The 23,012-nt window shown below is 33.4% G+C and overlaps 2 protein-coding genes across 4 annotated transcripts; both read right to left on the minus strand.

Annotated features, from left to right (window-relative positions):
- Positions 1-584: 584 nt before the first annotated feature.
- Positions 585-8,110, minus strand: LOC130941937 (ABC transporter G family member 36-like). The gene is made up of 22 exons (XM_057870580.1): positions 7,631-8,110; positions 6,366-6,575; positions 6,185-6,269; positions 5,925-6,084; positions 5,757-5,833; positions 5,631-5,684; positions 5,451-5,541; positions 5,064-5,365; positions 4,383-4,981; positions 4,124-4,284; positions 3,930-4,036; positions 3,685-3,838; positions 3,488-3,589; positions 3,221-3,384; positions 2,800-3,132; positions 2,426-2,716; positions 2,247-2,330; positions 2,014-2,147; positions 1,692-1,919; positions 1,428-1,599; positions 1,080-1,334; positions 585-994 (listed from the first exon to the last, which is right to left on the minus strand). Exons 1-22 carry the CDS (start codon positions 8,008-8,010, stop codon positions 722-724), a joined length of 4,416 nt encoding a protein of 1,471 aa, XP_057726563.1. The 5' UTR covers positions 8,011-8,110; the 3' UTR covers positions 585-721.
- Positions 8,111-9,540: 1,430 nt separating this feature from the next.
- On the minus strand, positions 9,541-22,671 carry LOC130940965 (ABC transporter G family member 29-like). 3 transcript variants are annotated; one of them, XM_057869273.1, is made up of 23 exons: positions 22,440-22,671; positions 21,884-22,299; positions 20,837-21,046; positions 20,667-20,751; positions 19,701-19,860; positions 19,524-19,600; positions 19,364-19,417; positions 19,199-19,289; positions 17,207-17,508; positions 13,537-14,135; positions 13,306-13,466; positions 13,120-13,226; positions 12,881-13,034; positions 12,651-12,791; positions 12,406-12,581; positions 11,984-12,316; positions 11,615-11,905; positions 11,440-11,523; positions 11,218-11,351; positions 10,892-11,119; positions 10,629-10,800; positions 10,154-10,408; positions 9,541-10,069 (listed from the first exon to the last, which is right to left on the minus strand). In XM_057869273.1, the coding sequence occupies exons 2-23, from the start codon at positions 22,231-22,233 to the stop codon at positions 9,797-9,799; spliced, it is 4,437 nt and encodes a 1,478-aa protein (XP_057725256.1). In that variant the 5' UTR covers positions 22,234-22,299; positions 22,440-22,671; the 3' UTR covers positions 9,541-9,796. The 3 variants fall into 3 exon arrangements, with proteins under 3 accessions (XP_057725256.1, XP_057725257.1, XP_057725255.1); XM_057869274.1 differs by having other exon boundaries at positions 12,406-12,575; positions 21,884-22,339; XM_057869272.1 differs by having other exon boundaries at positions 21,884-22,339.
- Between the last annotated feature and the right edge of the window lie 341 nt (positions 22,672-23,012).

Here is a 23,012-nt window from a genome sequence, read left to right on the forward strand (position 1 = left end):
TTAATTGGTGCATTAGGGGTAGCTGTAGGTATTAGAGAGTATGTGAGATTCGTTTCTTCTTCACTCCCCGCTCTGTTCTATGATTTTTTGGTGTGGGTTGATTTTCGGTAATATTAAAGAGAGAAAAAGAATAGCCAGAATTTACTTTATTTATGATTTATTAATTGTTACAGTAATTAATAAATGTTAAATAAAACAAATTTTTGCTGATTTTAACTAATTTTTTTTGTATTTTTGGTTGATTTTTTCCAACTTTAGCAAGCCACAAAAAAAAAAAAAAAACTTGAATTAGAAAATTTAATCTCCTATCATACAAACACACAAAGCTTTGGTCCAGTGGTTATTTTCTGTCTTATAATGAATGTATTCGAGGACTAAACAGTGGATACAATTCTAAGTATTATGTGTGTAAATGTAGTGAGGTTGTGGACTAGAGTTGAAAAATATCCAATCTATCTTAAAAAAAAAAAATCCTATCATACAAGACATTTTTTATAAGTAATAATAGTTTGTCAACCATTATGAATAAATTAATTATAAAGTTGACCAAAAAGAAGAGAAAAAAATAGTTTGACCAAACTAAATTTGCTTACAACTGCAAACTAAAAAGCGAGTAATTTATTGTTTGAAGTGGTAGCAAACAAACAAACATTATTACAAGAATTACAACATGATTTACACTGTATCTCTATTACTAATGATCCTCCAAAACCTGGCATTTCTATCTGTTTTGGAAGTTCAATGTTTTGATGCAGAAGGCAAATATAAAGGCAAAGAAGAGAGTGAAGGCAACTAAAACTCCAGCAACTGGCCCCAAAAAATCTGACTTGAATCCATATTCGTCTTCAATGTACTGTTTAATAGTAACATTAGTCCCCGTTCCAACAATGTTGATAACTTTTGTTACATCTCTATATTGTGACACAATTAATCCATACACTGTCCATGCCACTGGGCAAATCCAATAGTACCATACCCACCATTTTGGAATTTTCTGAAATATATACACATCAAGTAGTTATTTTTGCTGATATACTAACAGTGTATTAAATGTAACCAAATTTGAAAAGGGTACTCACTGGTCTAGGAATGAAGAAACCAGAGAAGAGATTGAAGATGCCATAGAACGCGGCGGCGAAGATTGATGCAACTTGTTGGTTTGGTGTGATGGAGACAGTCATCATGCCATAATATGTGAAGTACAAAAAGGAGAAGAAGCTGATGAAGAAGAACCAAAAGAACTTCTCTACTTTCCATTCAAAGCTCACCATAGCATACACTAGCACTACATAGTATGAAGTTTGAACAAACACATATGGTATTTCACAAAGCATCTGAAACAAGAAATAGCAACATAAGCATAATAATCTCTACTAGATTATTAAGAATGTACATTGAAAAATTTATGTATAATTCATTAGTCTAACCTGTGCAATGGCATAAGGCAAAGCTGAGTACATTCCAGCAGCTCTTTCTCTATAAAACACTGTTCTTTCGACAGCTACTACAGGCTGAACAGTTTGACAGTTGTTGATACCAACAAACATAACAGCACCAAACATTGCTCCAAGAATCTTGCTCAAGTCACCAGATGAATTTCTGTGAAAACATGCCAATAGAAAAAGAAAATTATTTGAAACAGAAGCTAAGAAAAAATTGGATTTCACTCCAGAAGTGAAAAAAGCTCCAACCTTTTTGTGCCAACTCTCCAAAATATTGTCCCCACCATGAGAGCTGTGACCAATGTGAAGAAGAATCTGACAAGGTTATAATCTGGACTCCTCCAGTAAGTGATCCACTGCTTCCATACACAAGATGTGAATTGCCCCCATATTGATTGAGAATACTGAGTTGGGAAGTATAGATCATTTGCTCCGGGAGGAGGTGTGCTTAACTCATTTACAAGAGCTTTGTTTCGCCTACTCGATCATAAGAACACACATAACTTAATTAATCCCCTTAACAACAACATTGTTACATTGGTAATTTAGATTACTTGTATTGCAAACTTACTGATACAAGGAAGATGATTTGTAGTAATCAGCAAAGTCCATTCCAAGGCGAACTTCGGCTGCTATGGAGCTTACTTCCAACATCCATGTTGCAGGGTTGTACATTTCCTTAATCTTTGGTACCCCTTCAATTGCCTTTGATCAATGTATAAACAAGAATCAGATATTGAAACCTCTTTTTAATAAGCAAGAATTAATGCAATAAAAAAACATATATCTAATTTGTTGTAATACCTCAAAATATTCAATAATCTTGTGGGAATTTCTTCCTAATGGTCCTGCATAGATCACTTGTCCTCCTCTTTTCATCAATAGCAACTGACGGAATAGGAAGTATATAGATGTCAAAAATATTGTAACATAGATAGATAAGGAGAAACATGAGAGATTAAAAATTTGAAGTTGATTAGTACCTCATCAAAGGCTTCAAAGATATCAATGCTAGGCTGGTGAATTGTGCACACAACTGTTCTTCCTGTGTCAACTGTGTTTCTCACGGTTCGCATAACAATGGCGGCCGCTCTTGCGTCGAGACCTGATGTAGGCTCATCCATGAAAATGATTGAAGGATTAGCAACAAGTTCAACTGCTATTGTTAGCCTCTTTCTCTGTTCAGTTGACAACCCTGTAACTCCTGGAAGCCCAACTATTGCATCCTTGAGACTATTCAGCTCCACCAAGTCCATTACTTCCTCCACAAATTTCTACAAAGATAAAATCCATTTAAAGAAAGATCTTTCACTAATATTAAGGAAATAACAAAAGTGATATAGTGCTTAGTGTTTACCATCTTTTCGTCATGATTGACTTCTTTAGGTAACCGAAGGAAGGCTGAGTAAATCAAAGATTCATGGATAGTAACTTGAGGTGAATGGATATCAGTTTGTTCACAGTAGCCAGAAATTCTAGCAAAGGTTTCTTGATTCTTAGGGAATCCGGAGATTCGAATATCTCCTTCAACATATCCACCAGTCTTTCTTCCGGCTAAGACATCCATCAAAGTTGTTTTTCCAGCTCCACTAACTCCCATCAGAGCAGTTAGAACACCTGGCCTAAAGGCACCAGTTACCTCCCTAAGCAGTTGCAGCCGATCTTCGGTTGCTCCTTGGTCTCTCATTTCCTGTCAGAGTTAAATTGCCATTGTAAGTGCCTACATTACTGGACACTAAAGCTATATCAGAAACCAGAATATGTTACAGGGTTCTTACTAGTGGCATGTCTACAAAGTAGTTCACACTATCAAAAGACATAGCAAGTGGTTGAAAAGGTAGAACCATTCCTCTCTTTGGGGCAACTCCAGTGGCTGACTCAATGTTTCCAGAAGCACTAGCATCGCTTTGGCTGCTCATCATTCGCTGCATTGCCACTTCTCCTAAAATGATTCATGCCAAACAAGACAAGCATCGTTATTTAGCATATTACTCCATTTTACATAAAAAAAAAGTGCAGTTAAAGCTTTCTAATTTGGTATTTACTTCTAGGATCAGGCCTCGTGGCGAGTCTTGGTTCTTCTCTAGAGTCTCCCCCAACCTCCATTTCACTTTCATCTTCTATGATTCCTTGTTTCTTTCCAATGGCTAACAAAAGATTTGAAAAATGGATAGTTAGTTAGTGAGTGAGTGATAGAAGTAATCAAATAGAAATTAAGATTGATTAGAGTGTGAGGTCTTACGATCAAGGTAAATTAGTGAAAGGGTGAAGAGAAAATTGAACAAAACTGTGAAACCAAGAAGAGCTCCTAAACCAATCCAATACCAATATGCGTGTTTAGGAGCATCAAAGGTGTTTAATACAGCTTCACCAATTGTGGGAGAACCATCTGGAGTCTGCAGGCAATTAAGTTTTAGTCACAATAGTTCTTGCATTATTTCTAATGAAAATTGTTCATATTAGTGATAGTGTGTTTACACTACTTACTGGATGATTCCACCTTGGAGCAAGCATTTCATTTGCAGAATATGCATTGAAAGCATATGCCAGAGGTGAAATCCAGTATCCCCATACCCACCAATTGGGAATGTCACCTGTTAAAATCAAGAGTTATTTAATTTGGGAAGCATAATCCTTTCAACTTAACTAGTTAGTTGAACTAGTTTAGATTAGTTACTCACGTTTGGGAAGGATAAAACCACCAAGTAAAAATAGAATAAGCAACATCATAGGTCCACCAGTAAAAGCAATAATCATTGTTCTACACACTCCTGAGATGAGCCTGAACAACCCAGCTGCCATTTGTTGAACAACAAAGGTCAATAGCAAGTGCTTGAAGAACCTGAAAAAGCATACTTAGCAGTTAGCATCAAATATTATATATATCAATCAGTTATATAAAACATAACATTACTTCATTTTGAGGTAAATGAACAATACCTGCTAGCTTCAGGTGCAAATCCTATGGTGTAGTATGTAATACCAACCCAAACAACAGTCTCAACAATAGAAATGGGGAGTCTTAGGAGGAAATTAGGGAGTGTATAAGCCCAAGTAGGATGAAAAAGGTGGTCTCTGTGCTTGTAGAAGGTTGGTAGCCTTGCAATGGTGAGTGACAGCTCAGCAAATCCATTGAACATGTTCATGATCAATGTGAACAACATTCCACCAATGTAAAGAGTTCCATCAGTTACATTCCTCTGGTGCATATGTGTTCTTAAGAAGACAGTTGCAGATATGATTGAAAGAATGACTATTTGACCGGTTTTGAAGATATAGACAAAAGCATTCCTCTTGATCAATAGCCACTCCTTGTCCCAACATGCCTTGAGAAGCTTCATTCTTGGAACTGTGTACTTCTTGAAAACAAGAGCTGCTCTATGCCCTGCTGACTTGTCGAATGGAACAGCTAGTTCTCGCTCGAGTTGCATTCCGACATGGAATTGCTTGAACTTGTTTGCAAACTCGGTCACTGTTACATATCTATATGGTCTGTGTTTGTCTGCCCAATATTGTTCTTGATCCTTCTTTGAGGTGACCTGTGCAAATTATACTACAATTAACCACACTATGATCCAATCTTTCTTAAAAGCATTGTCCAAATGTTACCAATATATATACCTCTTGTAAGAAATCAGCAGTTCCTTTTCTCTCAGGGCATCTAAACCCACATGACTCAAAGAATTCAACAATATGCTCACGTGGACCTTGATAAACAACTTGACCCTCTGCAATTAAGAAGATATCATCAAAGAGTTCGAATGTCTCTGGAGCAGGTTGAAGGAGGGACATGAGGATGGTTGCTTCAGTGATATGCACAACTTGCTGCAAGCATTTCACTATCTGATATGTTGTAGAACTATCAAGACCAGTTGATATTTCATCCATGAAAAGTGTTTTTGTTGGCCCAACAATCATTTCTCCTGTTCCATATACACATATATACACATGTTAACTTGATTGCAAAGTTTTCAAAGGATATATAACATAGATTCTTGATCTCATTACCTGTTGTTACACGCTTCCTTTGTCCACCAGATATACCTCTGCGCATATCGTCACCAACAACGGTATCTTTGCAAATATCAAGCCCCAGTATCTATATATAATAAGATGATCAAGTTGTTAAGCACCACAATTATCAAAGTGAAATTTAACCATCTTTCTTTAACAAAAAAAATCACTTACTTTGAGAGTGTAGTCAGTAATTAGATTACTTTTCATTCCTTCCATTGCTGTAGCCTACAAAAACAAGCAAGAATAGTTAATATATGTGTTGAGTACATAACATGATTGATATATAAATTATAGTACCTTCATGAAAAGATCAAGTTCTGCCTCTGGAAATATGCCAGCATCCTTTTCCCTTCTAGCAAGCTCGGCTAATAAGTCTGTAATAACATTGTTAGAGAAAGAAAGCCAAAAGTATGAGCACATTGATCCTGATCTATACAAACATTAAACCAAGTTGATTGGAGTTACCATATCGAGTTCCAACCCCCTGGCATCTAGCCGAGAAATCGAAAGTTTCTTTGACAGTCATTTCACCCAAATGTACATCATTTTGGCTGATGTATGCTGAAGTCTTTCTTGGTACAAACTCTTTAGTCTTGTATCCATTGTAAGTAACTTCTCCTTCCACCTATTTCATTCACATCAAGCCAAATAGTTAATTGATGATCAGCATAATATATAGTAGCATCATGAGTCATGGCATGATATGATAGGAGTGAAAAATATACCTTCAACTCAGGGTCCAATTTTGCAGCCAATGCAAGTAAAAGAGTGGTTTTCCCTGAAGAAGGTGGACCAAGCAAAAGGGCCATCCTGCACAAACCCATCATAATGGTTAAGTATATATATAAGAAACAAAATTTGAGAAGCTTAGCATATTAGTTTTAAGAAACCTAGTTAAATTAATACCTGGAAGGTTTAACAATGCCATTGACATTTTTAAGAATAGTGAGCCTTCTTCTTTTTGTAGTACTAACCCCAAAGATACCGAGGCCAGATTCCAGAATGTTCAATGCAACATTTGGTAGTGTTGGGAGGGCTCTGCTTCCAACATAGCAATCAGCCTCAATTGTCAAATTCTGAAACCTCACTTCCACTGTTGGAAGCCTGATTCCAACCCTGCAATAACGTTTCTTGCTTAGACAACTTCTTTACCAGCCTACTATCCGGATCATAATTTTATTTATATTACTAATTACTTTTACAATTGTAAATAATAACTTATATGATATAGAAAAGTTGAACATGAAAGGTAACAATCAGGGTCAATGGTTAATCTGCTTTGCTGGCTAATGATCCTTCGATTAAGGATTCGTATTTAGTAGTAGTCTAATTAATGTTAATTTAAGCACACTATCAGGGTTCATTAATTAAGGAAGAAATGACAAAAACAGCCGCTGGTATGAGAATACCTTTAACTTAGCTTTGTTGTGTCCAAACCCAAAGTCAAAATCGTAATGATATCCAAATCTTTCATTTTTGTTGTTTATAGATTTTCTGAAATTTTTTTGAACAAGTAACATTTATTTTTTAGTTAAATATTAGAAAATTCTCTTTTTAGAAGAAAGGTATCTTTTTTTGGTGACTACAAGAAAGGTATCTTTATAAACAATAAAAACAACAACTTATTTTAGCGAGCGCAATTTTTTTAAAAAGTTCTGTAATTATATATAGAAGAAGGAAGAGAAGATGGCAGTTCAATACCATGAATTATGATAATCACCGGTTATTATTTGTGAAATTTTTTTCTATTTTCTTTTTTATAAAACTACGTTTCTCTATTTTATTAGTAATAATTATTATATTGTTGTTAGAATATGACATGTATACAAATTCTACCCTAGCTAGTTGAAAGGAATTAACTTTGCTCTCTTAGTAATAAATAACCATGCTAGTTAGTCAAAAATAATGTGTAGAAAAGAACAATAAGGTCCAACTCAAATTAAAGTTAAGAAAAGTTAACTTCTACCTTAAAGACAGATATTAAGTATATCATAAAAAAAATATATTTTATAAAAATGGTAAAAATTAAATTTTTTTACGTTTTTAATATATTGAATAGATAAAAAATATTATTATTATATTTTTAAAATATATCCTTAAAATACAAAGTAGTTAATATTTATAAAAATAAAAAAAATAATTAAAAAGATGAATGAAGTGGTAGAACTAACTTTTCAAGTCTGTTTCTGAACTTGATCAAATACTTCTCGTTATCTTCTTCAGCAACCTTGAAGATCTTGTCAACGATCTGTTGTCTCTCATTCATATCAAGCTTCCTGACATCAACCTCCCTGCGCTCCAACCTTGCGGCAGCGGCGGCAGCGGCAGCGTCATCGGCGGAGGTGTCTAAAGCAGTCTGGAAAATACTTGTCCTTAGCCTGTCATAGGTGGGCAGCCTCTCTATGGCGGCCCAAATGAGAGCCTCTTCGTCTTGGTTGACGCTCATGGTCCGCCGCGAGTAGCGGCCGCTCGCAAACACTTCATCCCTCCAACTCGCCCTGCTCCTGCTCCTGCTTATGCTTCTCGGTAAGTTTGCTATGTCCCCCTCCATCTTTTCTTTAATTTCTCTCCAATCCTTTTCTTCTTCTTCTTCTTCTTCTTCACTAACTACTCTTTGTTATTCTCATGGTTTTCTTCTTCTACTCATTCATGTTGTGAAGATAGATATGAATATATATTATTAGAGAGGACACCGAGCGAGGTGCCACAGAATAGTCTTAAGCCGTAACTTATGTGTATTATTATAATTATATTATTCAAATGCAAAACTTGGACCCATATTATCTATTATATTATATCGGTCTTCGTTCGGATGAATATAATACACAACAAGTGGGTTGGAGTTTTTATTTTTTAACCAAAAAATGGTTAAGAGACTAATAATATTTTTAATTAAAAATTATGAAATTATTTAGTGTTAGTTTAGATATTATGGTCATCTAATTTTATATATAATAAAAGGTAATTTAAAGTATTAAGGTATATAGTTGTTCAAATAATAATTACTTTTATGTTTTCGGTCATGAACATTGAATGTCTCTACATGACTAATTCCTCTTCATCGGTCTTCCTAGTTAGTGGACATGTAGCAATTTTATAAATTCAATATGTGTATATTTAATTTTTTTCATATATATTAATAAGATAAGATATAGCTTTTTATATTCATCATGAATCATGAATCATGTGATGAGGGGAATCCAGGGCTGCTATTGCACGCGTTGCTAAGTAGTTTTGGCGTGGGTTGAACTTGAAGAAGAGAAAAATTTATGAAACTGAAAATTATGAATATTTCATGAAATTAAAGGATAAGAGACTAAGGAATTAATGACTTGAATGTTTCCGCTATTTAGTTTGGATTTGATATGGATATTATTAATTGAACTCAAGGAAAATTCTACTTTAAAGGAATTTCAATGAAGCATGAAGTACTAGTAGCCCGTTCTAAAGTACCTAGCACCGCAATATACAAGTTGGTCAAATTCACATTAATTGTCAGTTACGTACTTCATTTTCACTATATTAATTATATGGTCTGACGTTTTTGCCATTTCGTGATATAATATTGTTAAGTCAAAACGTGGAAATGCGTTATGACAACGGAACAGCGACAATAAACAAATATATATATTCCATTTGACAGTTCATAAATACTAAAAACGGTGTTGGTATCAAGAGGGAACAGTTGCATACACTACTAGTGTTGAAGGTTCAAAACTTTGACCAAAGAAAATTGTAGCCTCTTTATTAGATATTTTTTATTTTGTCTATGCATGATACAACAGATCAGCATAATTCATCTAGAATTTGACCTTGACAAGTTAAACCGTTTGCTATTACAATTCATCTAGAATTTCATTTTATAATAATTAATAATAAATCATCACCCTTGCCCAGTAAAACATGTCTTGTTGACTTGGCTCTACACACTAATTTCAAGCCAAGAATTATGATTGCCTTTTGAAAAATAGAGAAGAAGATCACATTATAAGACTGTCTCTCAAAAGAGTTTGACTTTGTTTGCATACAATGACACATTTTCATTAAATAAAAGAGAAAAAGAATGATTGTATGTAACCCCTTCACTTTATATATCAATTTTTTCATCTCCTGATCAATTATGACATAAGATAAGCATGTTTATCATAATATTTCTATATATATAGGTGTAGCAAACCAAACCAATACAACAAAATTACACATATGTCCACATGATTTACATTTATACCACTAGACAAGATGACAACTAAATTTTTCATTTTGATTCTGCAAGAAAAGCTAGAGAAATCAGCCAATGATTGAAAAGAATTCTAGATTGTTCCATCAATCCTTTTCTCTTATCTAGTTTGGAAGTTGAGTGCTCTGATGCAGTAGGCAAATATAAAGGCAAAAAAGAGAGTGAATGCAACCAAAACAACAGCAACAGGTCCCATGAAATCTGATTTAAATCCATAATGGTCTTCAATATAGTCTTTGATAGCAGTGTGATTATTTGTCCCAAGCACAAGAATTTCTTTTGTTACATCTCTATATTGAGACACAATTAATCCATATACTGTCCATGCCACTGGACATATCCAATAATACCAAATCCACCATTTAGGAATTCTCTGTAATGCCACAGTTGTTAGATTAGCAAGAAGATTATAACATGCTTTGAAGAATTACCGAATTGGAAAAAGGTATATACTTACTGGTCTTGGAATGAAGAAGCCTGAGAAGAGATTGAAGACTCCATAGAAAGCTGCTGCAAATACTGCTGCTACTTGGTGGTTTGGTGTGATGGAAACAGTCATCATGCCGTAGTATGTGAAGTACAACAAGGTGAAGAAGCTCACAAAGAAGAACCACAAGAACTTTTCCACTTTCCATTCAAAGCTCACCATAGCATACACTATGAGTGAGTAGTATATAGTTTGAAAAAGTATATATGGTATTTCAGCAAACACCTACAATAATGAGAGATCAATATCACCATAATAAGTAACAGATACTACATTCAAATAAGTATGAACTTGATAGTTCAAAACTATAAAACAATTTGACATGTTCAACTAACGGTTTCCAACTATCAACTTTATATGAAAATAATTGTATGTATTTGAGTATTTACCTTAAAATAAATAAATAACAATATGGTTCTTTAATGTAAATAATTCATCTTCTGACCTGTGCAATAGCATAAGGTAAAGCTGAGTACATTCCAGCCGCTTTTTCTCTGTAGAACACTGTTCTTTCAATAGCTACTATAGGTTGAACAGTTTGACAGTTGTTGATACCAACAAAAATAACAGCACCATACAATGCTCCAATAATCTTAGTCAAGTCACCAGAGGTCTCTCTGCATAGATGACAAGCAAAATATAATAATCATATTAATTGAAATCAAAGACATATGAGTGAAGAGTTCAACATAAAAAGGCATCTCCAACCTTTTCTTTCCAACTCTCCAAAATATTGTTCCAATCATGAGAGCTGCAAGCAAGGTGAAGAAATATCTGACAAGGTTATAATCTGGACTCCTCCAATAAGTAACCCATTGTTTCCATAGACAGGACTTAAATTGTCCCCATATGGATTGAGAATACTGAGTTGGGAAATATAAATCTTTTGCTCCAGGAGGAGGTGTACTTAGCTCCTTTACAAGAGCTTTGTTTCTCCTGCTCATAAAGGATATATATAAATGTTTGCTCAAACCAAAAATGTATATGCAACTGTCAAGTTGCTAATAATTTAGCTATTTAATCTGTATACTTACTGATACAAGGATGATGATTTGTAGTATTCAGCAAAGTCTACTCTGAGACGAACTTCAGCTGCTATGGAACTTACTTCTAGCATCCATGTTGCTGGGTTATACTTATCCTTAATTTTTGGGACCCCTTCAATTGCCTTTGAGAAATGTTTAAACATGAAATCAGATATTGAGCCCCTTTTTTAACAAGAGATGTTTTTATATACTATCTAATTATGGTGATACCTCAAAATATTCAATAATCTTGTGGGAATTTCTTCCTAATGGTCCTGCATAGATCACTTGTCCTCCCCTCTTCATCAATAGCAACTTATGGAATAGGAAATATGTATAAATGTCAGTAACATACATAGATAAGGAGAAACACAAGAGATGTGAAAAATTTGAAGTTGATTAGTACCTCATCAAAGGCTTCAAAGATATCAATGCTAGGCTGGTGAATTGTGCAAACTACTGTTCTTCCTGTGTCAACAGTGTTTCTCACAGTTCTCATAACAATGGCTGCTGCTCTTGCATCAAGACCTGATGTAGGCTCATCCATGAAAATGATTGAAGGATTAGCAACAAGCTCAACTGCTATTGTTAGCCTCTTTCTCTGTTCTGTTGATAACCCTGTAACTCCTGGAAGCCCAACTATTGCATCCTTGAGATTATTCAACTCAACCAAATCCATTACTTCATCCACAAATGTCTACAAAGATTTTAAACCATTGTAAGAATATCTTTATTAAGAGAATAACAAAATAGATATAATGCTTTGTGTTCTTACTATCTTTTCTTGGTTGCTAACTTGTTTAGGTAACCGAAGGAAGGCTGAGAAAATCAAAGACTCTCTGACTGTAACTTGGGGTGAATGGATATCAGTTTGTTCACAGTACCCTGAAATTCTTGCAAAGGTTTCTTGATTCTTAGGGAATCCAGAGATTCGGACATCTCCTTCAATATATCCACCTGTCTTTCTTCCAGCTAAGACATCCATCAAAGTTGTCTTTCCAGCTCCACTAACTCCCATAAGAGCAGTTAGAACTCCAGGCCTAAAGGCACCGGTTACCTCCCTAAGCAGTTGTAGCCTATGGTCTGTCACTCCTTGATCTTTCATTTCCTATCACAATTATTATCAAATCTGGCTTCATGATTCCCATGAAAAATTTGTTATTAAAATAAATGAACATGTTTAATGGGGATTCTTACAGCAGGCATGTCCACATAATAGTTAACACTATCAAAAGACATAGCTAGTGGCTGAAAAGGTAAAACCATTCCTCTTTTTGCAGAAACTCCAGTTGCTAACTCAACTGATGATGAATCAACCTTTTTCAATCCACCAGGATCACTTTGGTTTCTCATTCTTTGCATTGCCACTTCTCCTGACAATTAAGTATGATCAAGCATGCTTATCAGGTAAATCATAATTAACAAGTTAAAAGTTTTATTACTTGTGTTATTCCCATCAGCAACAAACAATGGTTCTTTGTTGGGATCAGGCCTTGCAAGTCTTGGTTCTTCCTTGGAGTCTCCTCCAACCCTTATTTCACTTGCTTCTTCTTCAGATATAGTTGCTTGTTTGTTTCCAATAGCTAGTGAGCCAAATGATACCAATAAGAATAGTTAGTGAGTAAAATGAAAGAATCGCTAGAAATATTGATGAGGATATGTGAGTTCTTACGATTCAGGTACATTAGTGAAATAGTGAAGAGAATGTTGTAGAAAATTACAAAACCAATAAGAGCCCCTGCACCTATCCAATACCATCTTTTCTCATCTGGAACATCAAATGTATCTAATGTTTTTGCACCTAATGTGGGAGAACCATCTGAGGACTGTAAAGCAGTGAAAGTAAAGTCAGAAACAATTTGTGCTACACCAAATAATGTTCATAGTTTTTGGGGAAACTTAATTAATTACCGGATGATTCCACCTTGGAGCAAGCATTTCATTCACAGAAAATGCATTGAAAGCATATGTCAGTGGAGAAATCCAGTAGCCCCATATCCACCATTTTGGAATGTCACCTGTTAAAGATTAATGAGAATATGATAAGTAAACACATAACATACATTTATGTTAAAGTTTGGATAATAAGTTACCCACGTTTTGGGATGAGGAAACCACCAAGTAAAAATACAAGAAGCAGCATGAGGGCTCCACCAGTGTTGGCAATAATCATTGTTCTACAAACTCCAGAAATTACTCTAAACATTCCAGCTGCCATTTGTTGGACTAGAAATACCAACAACAAGTGCTTGAAGAACCTACAAGAAAATATTTTATAACATTCAAAACTCCATAATGCATGACATAGAGAGGTGAGAGTGAGTATACCTAGTAGCTTGTGGTGCAAAGCCAATAGTGTAGTAAGTAATAAGAACCCAAACAACAGATTCAAAGAGAGAAATGGGGATCCCTAAGAGGAAGTTAGGGAGAGTATAAGTCCATGCAGGATGGAAAAGATGATCTCTGTGCTTATAGAACACAGGTTGCCTCTTAATGGTGAGTGAAAGCTCAGCAAAGCCATTGAACATGTTCATAGTCATGGTGAACAAGATTCCACCAATGTAAAGAACAGCATCGTCCACATTCCTTCGGTGCATTGTGGTCTTCAAGAAGAGAGTTGCGGATATGACAGCAACGATGACAATCTGCGTCGTCTTGAAGACGTAAACGAAAGAGTTCCTCTTGATGAGAAGGCACTCCTTGTCCCAACATGCTTTCAGCAGTTTCATTTTTGGAACAGAGTATTTCTTGAAAACAAGAGCTGCTCTGTGTCCCTTTGACTTGTCGTACGGAACAGACAGCTCACTCTGCAGTTGCATGCCCACGTGGAAGTTCTTGAATTTGTTTGCGAATTCGCTTACTGTCACGTATCTATATGCTTTGCTTCTGTCTGCCCAGTATTGTTCTTGGTCCTTCCTTGATGTCACCTATTTGAATAACTTTCACATATTTAATATTTATCATAAATAGTCTTGCACTAAATATGAATATGATAAGAGTATAAGACACAATTACATTGTTTGATTTATATAGCATATTGTTATGGTTGTTGTATCTGTGAATTTAAACTTAATTATATATATTATATATATTTTTATAATTAAAATTATAGGTAAATGACTTGATTAAATTCAATGCATTTTAATATGTTTTGAATGTTCCAAACTAAAAAAGCAAAGTCAAAATCCTAAAGATGATTTCTATATAAATCGAATTGAGTGAATTCAATTTAGCCTAGCACATAGTAAATCGAATCCAATCGATTCGAATTAAGTGAAAAAGGAATTTGAATGAAAATCGAATCAAATCAATTCGAATTATGGTAAGAAATTGAATAAATCGAATTTAGTGAATTCGATTTTTAAAAACATGTAAATCGAATTAATACAATTCGATTTAGCCAACGGATTTCAAGTCCGACGCAAATCGAAACCACTTGATTCGATTTGATGGTTTTGTAAATTGAAGTTACTTGTTTCGATTTACATGTACTTGGCGTTGAGCATAATTCGAATATAATTGATTCGATTTTCTTGGATCGTTGCTATCTAAACAAATCGAAATCAGTTGATTTGAATCTAGAAACCTCATACCCCACGCCCAACCCCACCATCCAGTTCCAAAATTCTCTGAAAGCAACCCGGAAACAACCGAATCTGCATACATGGAGGACGACCCGAATCGTCTGTATCGACTAGATGGAGTCGCGCATATTGTTGGAGCCGTCCACCTCGAGGTTAGTGTTTTTTAATATTTATTTTTAAAAAAAATAAATTAGTAGTTAGTTAGAACCGTTAGTGTGGAATTTTTAAAATAAATTCATAAATAGATATTTGAATTTAGTTCATGTCAGACTTAGTGAGTCATTAACTATAGAATAGGGTTTAGCTGTGGAGTCATGAAGATTATTTAGTACAAGTTTTTATATTTGTTAATAAAAAGAACATCTTTTTATCTCATATTAGTAATTTTTTTGTTAATTCGAAGAATTGGATCGTGAATAATGTAGTGGTTAGTATTTTTATCTATAAAAGATTGGTAGGGATTCATTGAAAAAATGTTTGCAAAGTGATGGCATGCAATGTCTGTGATAACTAGAAATTTTGATTCATTGAGAGGTTTTTTGTGACGAATGTGAGAAGTCATCTTCTATTCTTATGCAGTCCCATCGATGCATCAACAGCATGAGACGGCAGCACGGTATGATGTTGGATGATAAGATCGTTCCTTACTTGCAGATGACTTGTCTGTACCATCTTGCAAGATTGACCGAGAGTTGGTTTCGGCTGGACGAGCCGTTGGTCAGCGCCTTCGTAGAGAGTGGCGCGCTGAGACGCATACATTCCACATGCCATTTGGAGAGTGCACGATAACCCTACAGGATGTAGCGTACCACCTTGGTCTCCCGATCGATGGTCAATATGTTAGCGGATGTCTGACAGACTTTCCACAATATATAGAAGGTGGCCGACCACCATGGGTGTGGTTTGAGGAGCTGCTCGGGGTATTGCCTCATGCAAACTGCATCGACAAATTCACAGTGAAGTGCACATGGTTTGAGGAGACGTTTAGTGAGCTTCTACGGGGGCAAATGAGGGGACGGTTAGGAGGTATGCCCGTGCTTACATCATGATACTCCTATCGACGCAGTTATTTGGGGACAAGTCAGGTGCCTGCCTCCACATCCGATGGCTGTCGTACGTCGCCAGGTTGGAGGACATGGGTCAGTACAATTGGGGTTTTGCTGCGTTGTCATGGCTATACAGGTGCATGTGCCGTGTGACGAACAGAAATGTCGTCAAGTTGGCTGGTCCACTGCAGCTCCTCCAGTCGTGGAGAAGTGCGGAGGGTACTGATTAGTACCTGAACTAGATGCTCCCCCACCCACAGGTGGAGTTGTACGTGGTGTCTCCTTATTGCTATCATCAGCAATCGTTGCGGGTTCCACATCATCATCATCATCCTCATCATCATCATCATCATCATCATGCAATGCATCTTCAATCCCATCGGGTGCTCCAACCTTTCCGAAAACCGAAACAAACGGAGGAGAAGTGGGCGCCGCGAAAGCACTCTCTCCCAACGGTCCAGCCTCACCAACTAATGCATCACAACTATGATTCAGATTAACGGCAAAAAATGGTGAAGCCACTAAATCTGGCTCGGGTGCAATCACTGGCACTGCTGACGAGGATCTAACAAGCATGGCACTAGAGCTGGCTAGATGTCCTGTGGAGTGCAGATTCCTATTCAAACCTCCAGAACTAGATGCCACATCCACAAGCTTTGCCAACAACTCCGGAGTCCTAACCTCAGGAAATTGATGGCGACAATGAAATAACACCTGCATATCTTCGTCACTGCTAATAACGAATGAATCATACTTTACATCATCGCGTAACACAGAAATCGGAATTCTATAGAATAACTTCTCCACCTGTTTCACGCCATACAGTCCTAGTCTCTGGTTGAAGGTTTGAAAAAAACACTCAGCGGGTCCTTGTTAGTGAACTTAATTCCTGATCGCGTTTTTTTCTTAATTGACCCTCTATAGTGCACAGAGCTACAAAACTCTCATCACTAGCTATTTTGAATCTCACTCTTCTACAAAATTTTATGTATGAGCTCGTTTTTATAACATTTAGTTTCAATTTACCCTAATGTTGGTGCATGTATAAATCGACGTTCATTTATAAATGAACCCATTTGTTTCGATTTAGTAGGAAAACGTTAAATCAAATTGATTTAATTCGATTTCAGTTAAATTACGTTTTTTACTTAATTCGAATCAATTAGATTCGATTTACTACGTATGCTAAATCAAATTCACTCAATTCGATTTATATAGAAATATAATTTGAAACTTTAATGTTGTATTTTTTGGTTTAGAACATTTAAGACATATTAAAATGCATTGGATTTAATAAAATCATTTATCCTAAAATTATATATTTAAAAGTTTTTGAATGTTATATTATGATAATAATTGATATATTACCTCTTGTAAGAAATCGGCAGTTCCTTTTCTGTCAGGACATTTGAATCCACATGATTCAAAGAAGTCAACTATATGCTCACGTGGGCCCTGATAAACAATTTGACCCTCTGATATTAAGAAGATATCATCAAAGAGATCGAATGTCTCAGGAGCAGGTTGTAAGAGAGACATGAATATGGTTGCTTCAGTTATGTGTACAATCTGCTGCAAGCATTTTACTATCTGATATGTTGTTGAACTATCAAGACCTGTTGATATTTCATCCATGAATAGTGTTTTTGTGGGCCCAACGATCATTTCTCCTGTAACATATTAAAAGACATCTCAAGAACAACTTATAAAATAATCAAATTAGTTTTGAAAATTTATTATTTTTTAAATTAGTTTATAAAATATTTTTTAATCAAATTCGTTTTTAAAAGATCGTAAGTTAATTATATTATTTTTTTATTATTTTCGTTTTTAAAAGATCGTAAGTTAGTTATATTATTTTTTTATTATTTTTGTTGTTAACGGTGTTAGAACTTTTAATCTATTAATTTAATAAACTTTTAAAAATAAACTTTTTTTTGGTTTTTTAGTTTAATTATATAGAAAATATTTAAAAAAAAACCTCCTATGGTTTAGGTTACATTTTGAATATTTCATAAAAAATTATGGTAGAATTTTCATGTTTAATAGAAATAATTTTTTCAAAGTGTAATTTTAATGAGTTATCCTTAAAATTAATAATAAACTAATTAATATAATTTACATATACTAACTTATAATTTTAAATTATACACTATTTAATTTAAATTAATAAATATAATTTTAAATATAAATGTTAAAATTTAAATTATATATGTTTAAACTATATCTAAATGATTATATTTAAAATAAATTTAAAATTTTAAAATAATATTTAATTTATGATTTAATTACTCTGTTAGTCTCTATAGTTTTTCAAAATTTTTAATTAGCTCCCTATATTTTTTTCCTTTTAATTAAGTCTCTGTACCAATTTTTTTTAATTAGATTTCTCTTGACAGCAATTGACTTAATTTTATAAGATCCAACTAAAAAAAATTGGTGCAGGGACCCAAATAAAAAAAAAAGTGTAGGGATCCAATTAAAAAAAAGTTTTGGTACAAGAACTCAATTAAAAGAAAAAAGTACATGGCTTAATTAAAAATTTCGTGAAACTATAAAGACCAACAAAGTAATTAAACCTTAATTTAAATATAATTTCAAATAGTTTTTTATATTATTTTTAAATAAACGTGAATTACATATTATTATACCATTTTAAAAAAATAAACAAAATTAATCAAAACAAGAGCGAAGATTCAATAATGAATTAATGATCCACATGAACAAAAAATAATTTTTGAGCATGCATTTATTCTTTTGTAATTGACCCTAAGTCCCTAACACTTCTCTTATTACATTACCCAACACCACCGAATGTCAACAAAATATTTGTTGGTCAACAAAAAGAGACCTTTCTATATATATATATATATATATATATATATATATATATATATATATATATATATATATATATATATATATTCATTTTAGAAGCACAAATGCACCTTATTATAATGCATGCAGGCCAATGTTGTTTTATATTATTAGAATGTAGCAGAGATTAGGTAATGTATGGCATAATCAAGGTATTATTTGGCCGGACTTATTTTCTTAATATATAAGTTATTGCAACAAGCTCTAATTACCTTTGAATGGTTCTTTCTTCCTTTCAATAAAGAAGAATTCTTTTGGTTTTCTTTCTTAATTAATAATTACATCTGATGATGAGTGTATAAAATTAAACTAAACCTATTCAAACGTGGATAGAGGCAAGCTTTTGGATTAAAAATAAAAATAAAAATAAAAATAAAAATAGCAGAGAGAGAAGACTAAAATATGACTAGAAAATTGTTGAACCGGAAAATAAAAAAATATTATTTTATTTGACTTTTTAAATTAAAAAAAAAAAAGAAAAACCTGTTGTTACACGCTTCTTTTGGCCACCGGAAACACCTCTCTGCATTTCATCACCCACAATAGTATCTTTGCAAATATCAAGGCCTAATATCTGCATAACATGATCAAATCCTTAATCATGCATGGTAGAATTTAATGTAATTTGTCATAGTAGAATTCACTTACTTTGAGAGTGTAATCAGTAATGAGACTGCTTTCTGTTCCTTCTAGTGCCGTGGCCTAAATATATAAGCATGAAAAATATATTCCATATAGTAAGAAACAATGCATGAAATTATTTATAACTAAGAATATTTAATTAGTACATAACTCAAATGAATGGCACCTTCATGAAAAGGTCAATTTCTGCCTCTGGAAATATGCCAGCTTCCTTTTCCCTTCGAGCAAGCTCGGATAACAAGTCTATGTTAACAATTAAACAATAAAGCTAAATTTGTTAATACAAAAGAACATTATTAACCCATGTTTTAATATGAAATTGTTTGTTAGTTAATTAAGTTACCATAACGAGTTCCAACCCCTTGGCATCTAGCTGAGAAGTCCAAGGTTTCTTTAACGGTCATTTCACCCACATGCACATCATTTTGGCTAATGTATGCTGAAGTCTTTCTAGGAACAAACTCATTAAGCTTGTGTCCATTGTAACTGATTTCACCTTCTACCTATTTCATCCAAACCAATACAAACATCACTCTTCTTCAATTCCTCATGTTAACAAAATAGTATTTTTTAGGGCAATAAAATCATGTTACCAACATCACTTCAATTATGCTATTTTACATGAAAAATCAGTCACTATGTATGAAGATATATATTTGACATCTTCTAAAAAATCAGTATACTATATTGTAAACAAGTTTAATTGTTTATATATTGAGTTGTGCTTGTTTACAGAGACACTAAGACAAATATATAGAAACATAAAATCGTATTTGACAAATGAGATATGGACAGAGATATTGTGTCCATAACTACTGAATTAGTGTATTTTGTGTCTATCTTAATAAAAAAGATACAAAAACACTAACAAGAGACATAACTTATGTTTTAATTTTTTTTCATTATTTTTGTTAATTTTTTATAATTATATTTTTTATTATTATATTTTTCTTCCCAAATTTTTTAAATAAAAAAATAAAAATAAATTAGATTTTCATAATTTGTTCTAATTTATCACCAAACAAAATATAAGAACGCTAAATTTTCATAGCTCTATCTTTAGTGTCTTGTTTTCAGTGTTTGTCTTGTTCTATTTTCAAAACCAAAGACAGTTTTGCAGATTTAATTATTCTTTTATGAAATATTTAATTATTTTGGTAATTATTTATTTAATTAGAAAATTATATGAATTAATATGTATAAATATACATAAATATATTGTGATTTTTAGTGTATAAGAAGCATTTTTATGAAAAATATATATAAAGTTATATTGTGTGGTAATGAAAATGATGGGATAAGAAGGTACCCTGAGGTGAGTGTCCAATTTTCCGGCCAATGCAAGTAATAGAGTTGTTTTCCCTGAAGAAGGGGGACCAAGCAAAAGGGCCATCCTACACACAATAACAACAAAAATATTAACTTGAAAAAATTTCTAGATGATATAATTCCAAAACAAAAATAATGATGTGATCATACCTAGAAGGTTTAATAATTCCAGAAGCGTTCTTAAGAATAGTGAGCTTTGTTCTCTTTGTGGTTCTAATCCCACATAAACTTAGGCCAGATTCCAAAATGTTTAATGCAACATTTGGTAGTGTTGGGAGGGCTCTGCTTCCAACATAGCAATCAGCCTCAATTGTCAAATTCCGAAACCTCACTTCCACTGTTGGAAGTCTGATTCCAACCCTGCCATTAGTAATTAAGATAATCAATTATATTAAATTATTTAATAATTTTTATTTTCGATCATATGAATAAAGATATATATCTTTCTTGAAAACATACTCTTTTATGTTTCATTCATGTTGAAAAAATCATGCACATGCAATTGACATCTATCTGGTAATAACTAATAAGTCAAGTCACGTGCACACTCAAAGTCAAATCTAAATCATAAACAAATCTTCAATGTTGTTGTCTTTCTTTACACGTGGTAAAAAAGGTAAAATTTTGAAAATTTAATAACTCGTATTATATTTCTGCAAGTCAGAAACTAGTTGAAAAGAGTTCACACGACTTCACGGTCATCTATGTGGATTTTGTTCCCATAAGTTTGAAATTTTAAGTCTCAAACTATAATTCTTAAGACTTTTAATGGTGTAAGATTGTAAGCTTGCCACGAAACTCAATCTTCATGTGTACTTCGTTGAAAAACCTCTCTAGTTAATAATAAGTATTTTAAGATTATCAATATTTTAATGAATTTAATTTTGGTCTATTAACAATATAATTATTTAACAATAATCATAGTTTAAATAATTTTTTAAATAATAAATTTAAAAGTTAATTATTTATATTATCTAATAATATATGATATTGATTATGGTATAAACACAAGTACAGTTAACTTGATGTGAAGTTAATAGATGAGAGTCGATAAATAATTTGATAGGTTTGACTAAAGTGTCATTTAATGACTCTCAACTATCAAATTTTTACTATTAATTATACATCTAAAACTCTTTTATATGGACTACATACAAATTAAATAATTTTATATTGAAAGATAGCAACAGAGCTTACTTTTGAATTCTGTTTCTGAACTTTGTTAAGAACTTCTCATTATCTTCTTCAGCAACCTTGAAAATCTTGTCAATGATTTGTTGCCTCTCATTCATATCAAGCTTCCGAACATCAACTTCCCTGTGCCACATTTTGGCATCATCATTCTCTTCCAAAGCAGTTTGGATGATACTTGTTCTAAGCCTATCATAGGTTGGCAATTTCTCTATGGCAGCCCATTTGAGAGCCTCTTCATCTTCATCAACATTCGAGCTCCTTCGCGAATATCGGCCGCTCGCAAACACTTCCTCCATTCTCCAACTTGTTTTACTCAAGTTCCTGCTTATGGTTCTTGTTAACTTCCCCTCCATTTTGCTCCCTTTCCCTCTTAACTCGATATCGAAGACGGCAAAAACAGAGTTGTCCTGTTTCTTCCCCTGTTTTGAAGCAGGGGAAAACAGAGTTGAAGTATAGAACCTATATATACATAACAATAAAAACTACTTTATTCATGATTCACATCAAAACAAGCATAACTAAATAACAGAATAGGAAGATTTATAGTGAGAATACATACTTTGAATTGGAATAAGAGAAGACAAGAAGGAGATAGAGAAGTAATGTCTTGTGTGGTTAATATAGGGAAGGTTTAGTTTGTTAGAGTTGGAAACTAGAAAAGTTATGTGTGGCCTTTTCTAGTTTGAAACACTACTTCCTTCTTAGAGAATGTGTTGCCTCTTATTTTCTTTCTCATGCTTTTTCTGTTTTCACAAACAACTTCAAATGACAAACGACTTGGACTCAAAGTCTTAATGAATATTTATTTATAATAAATAAATTATAGATGCATACAAAAGTGATGAATTGATAGGAAAAGAAAGAGAGGGAACACCGAGGCGATCAAGTATTATTATATGATTTAAAAACACATTTAATACTTTTTTAAAATAATCACTTAAATTTTTTAACTTTTACAAATTCTCTTCATCATTATAACTTAAGATAAACGATTTTTTAAAATGTAATAAAGATCCTTTAATAATAATAGTGAAATTACAAGCTTGGTAATTGACCAATTCGTTAGAAGAGGCATGCTTAGGTTTTGATTGTTGTTAAATATGTTTAGATACTTATAACTTTTCTTGTAGCT

The sequence above is a fragment of the Arachis stenosperma genome, chromosome 7, assembly GCF_014773155.1.
Source record: "Arachis stenosperma cultivar V10309 chromosome 7, arast.V10309.gnm1.PFL2, whole genome shotgun sequence".
NCBI lineage: Eukaryota > Viridiplantae > Streptophyta > Magnoliopsida > Fabales > Fabaceae > Arachis > Arachis stenosperma.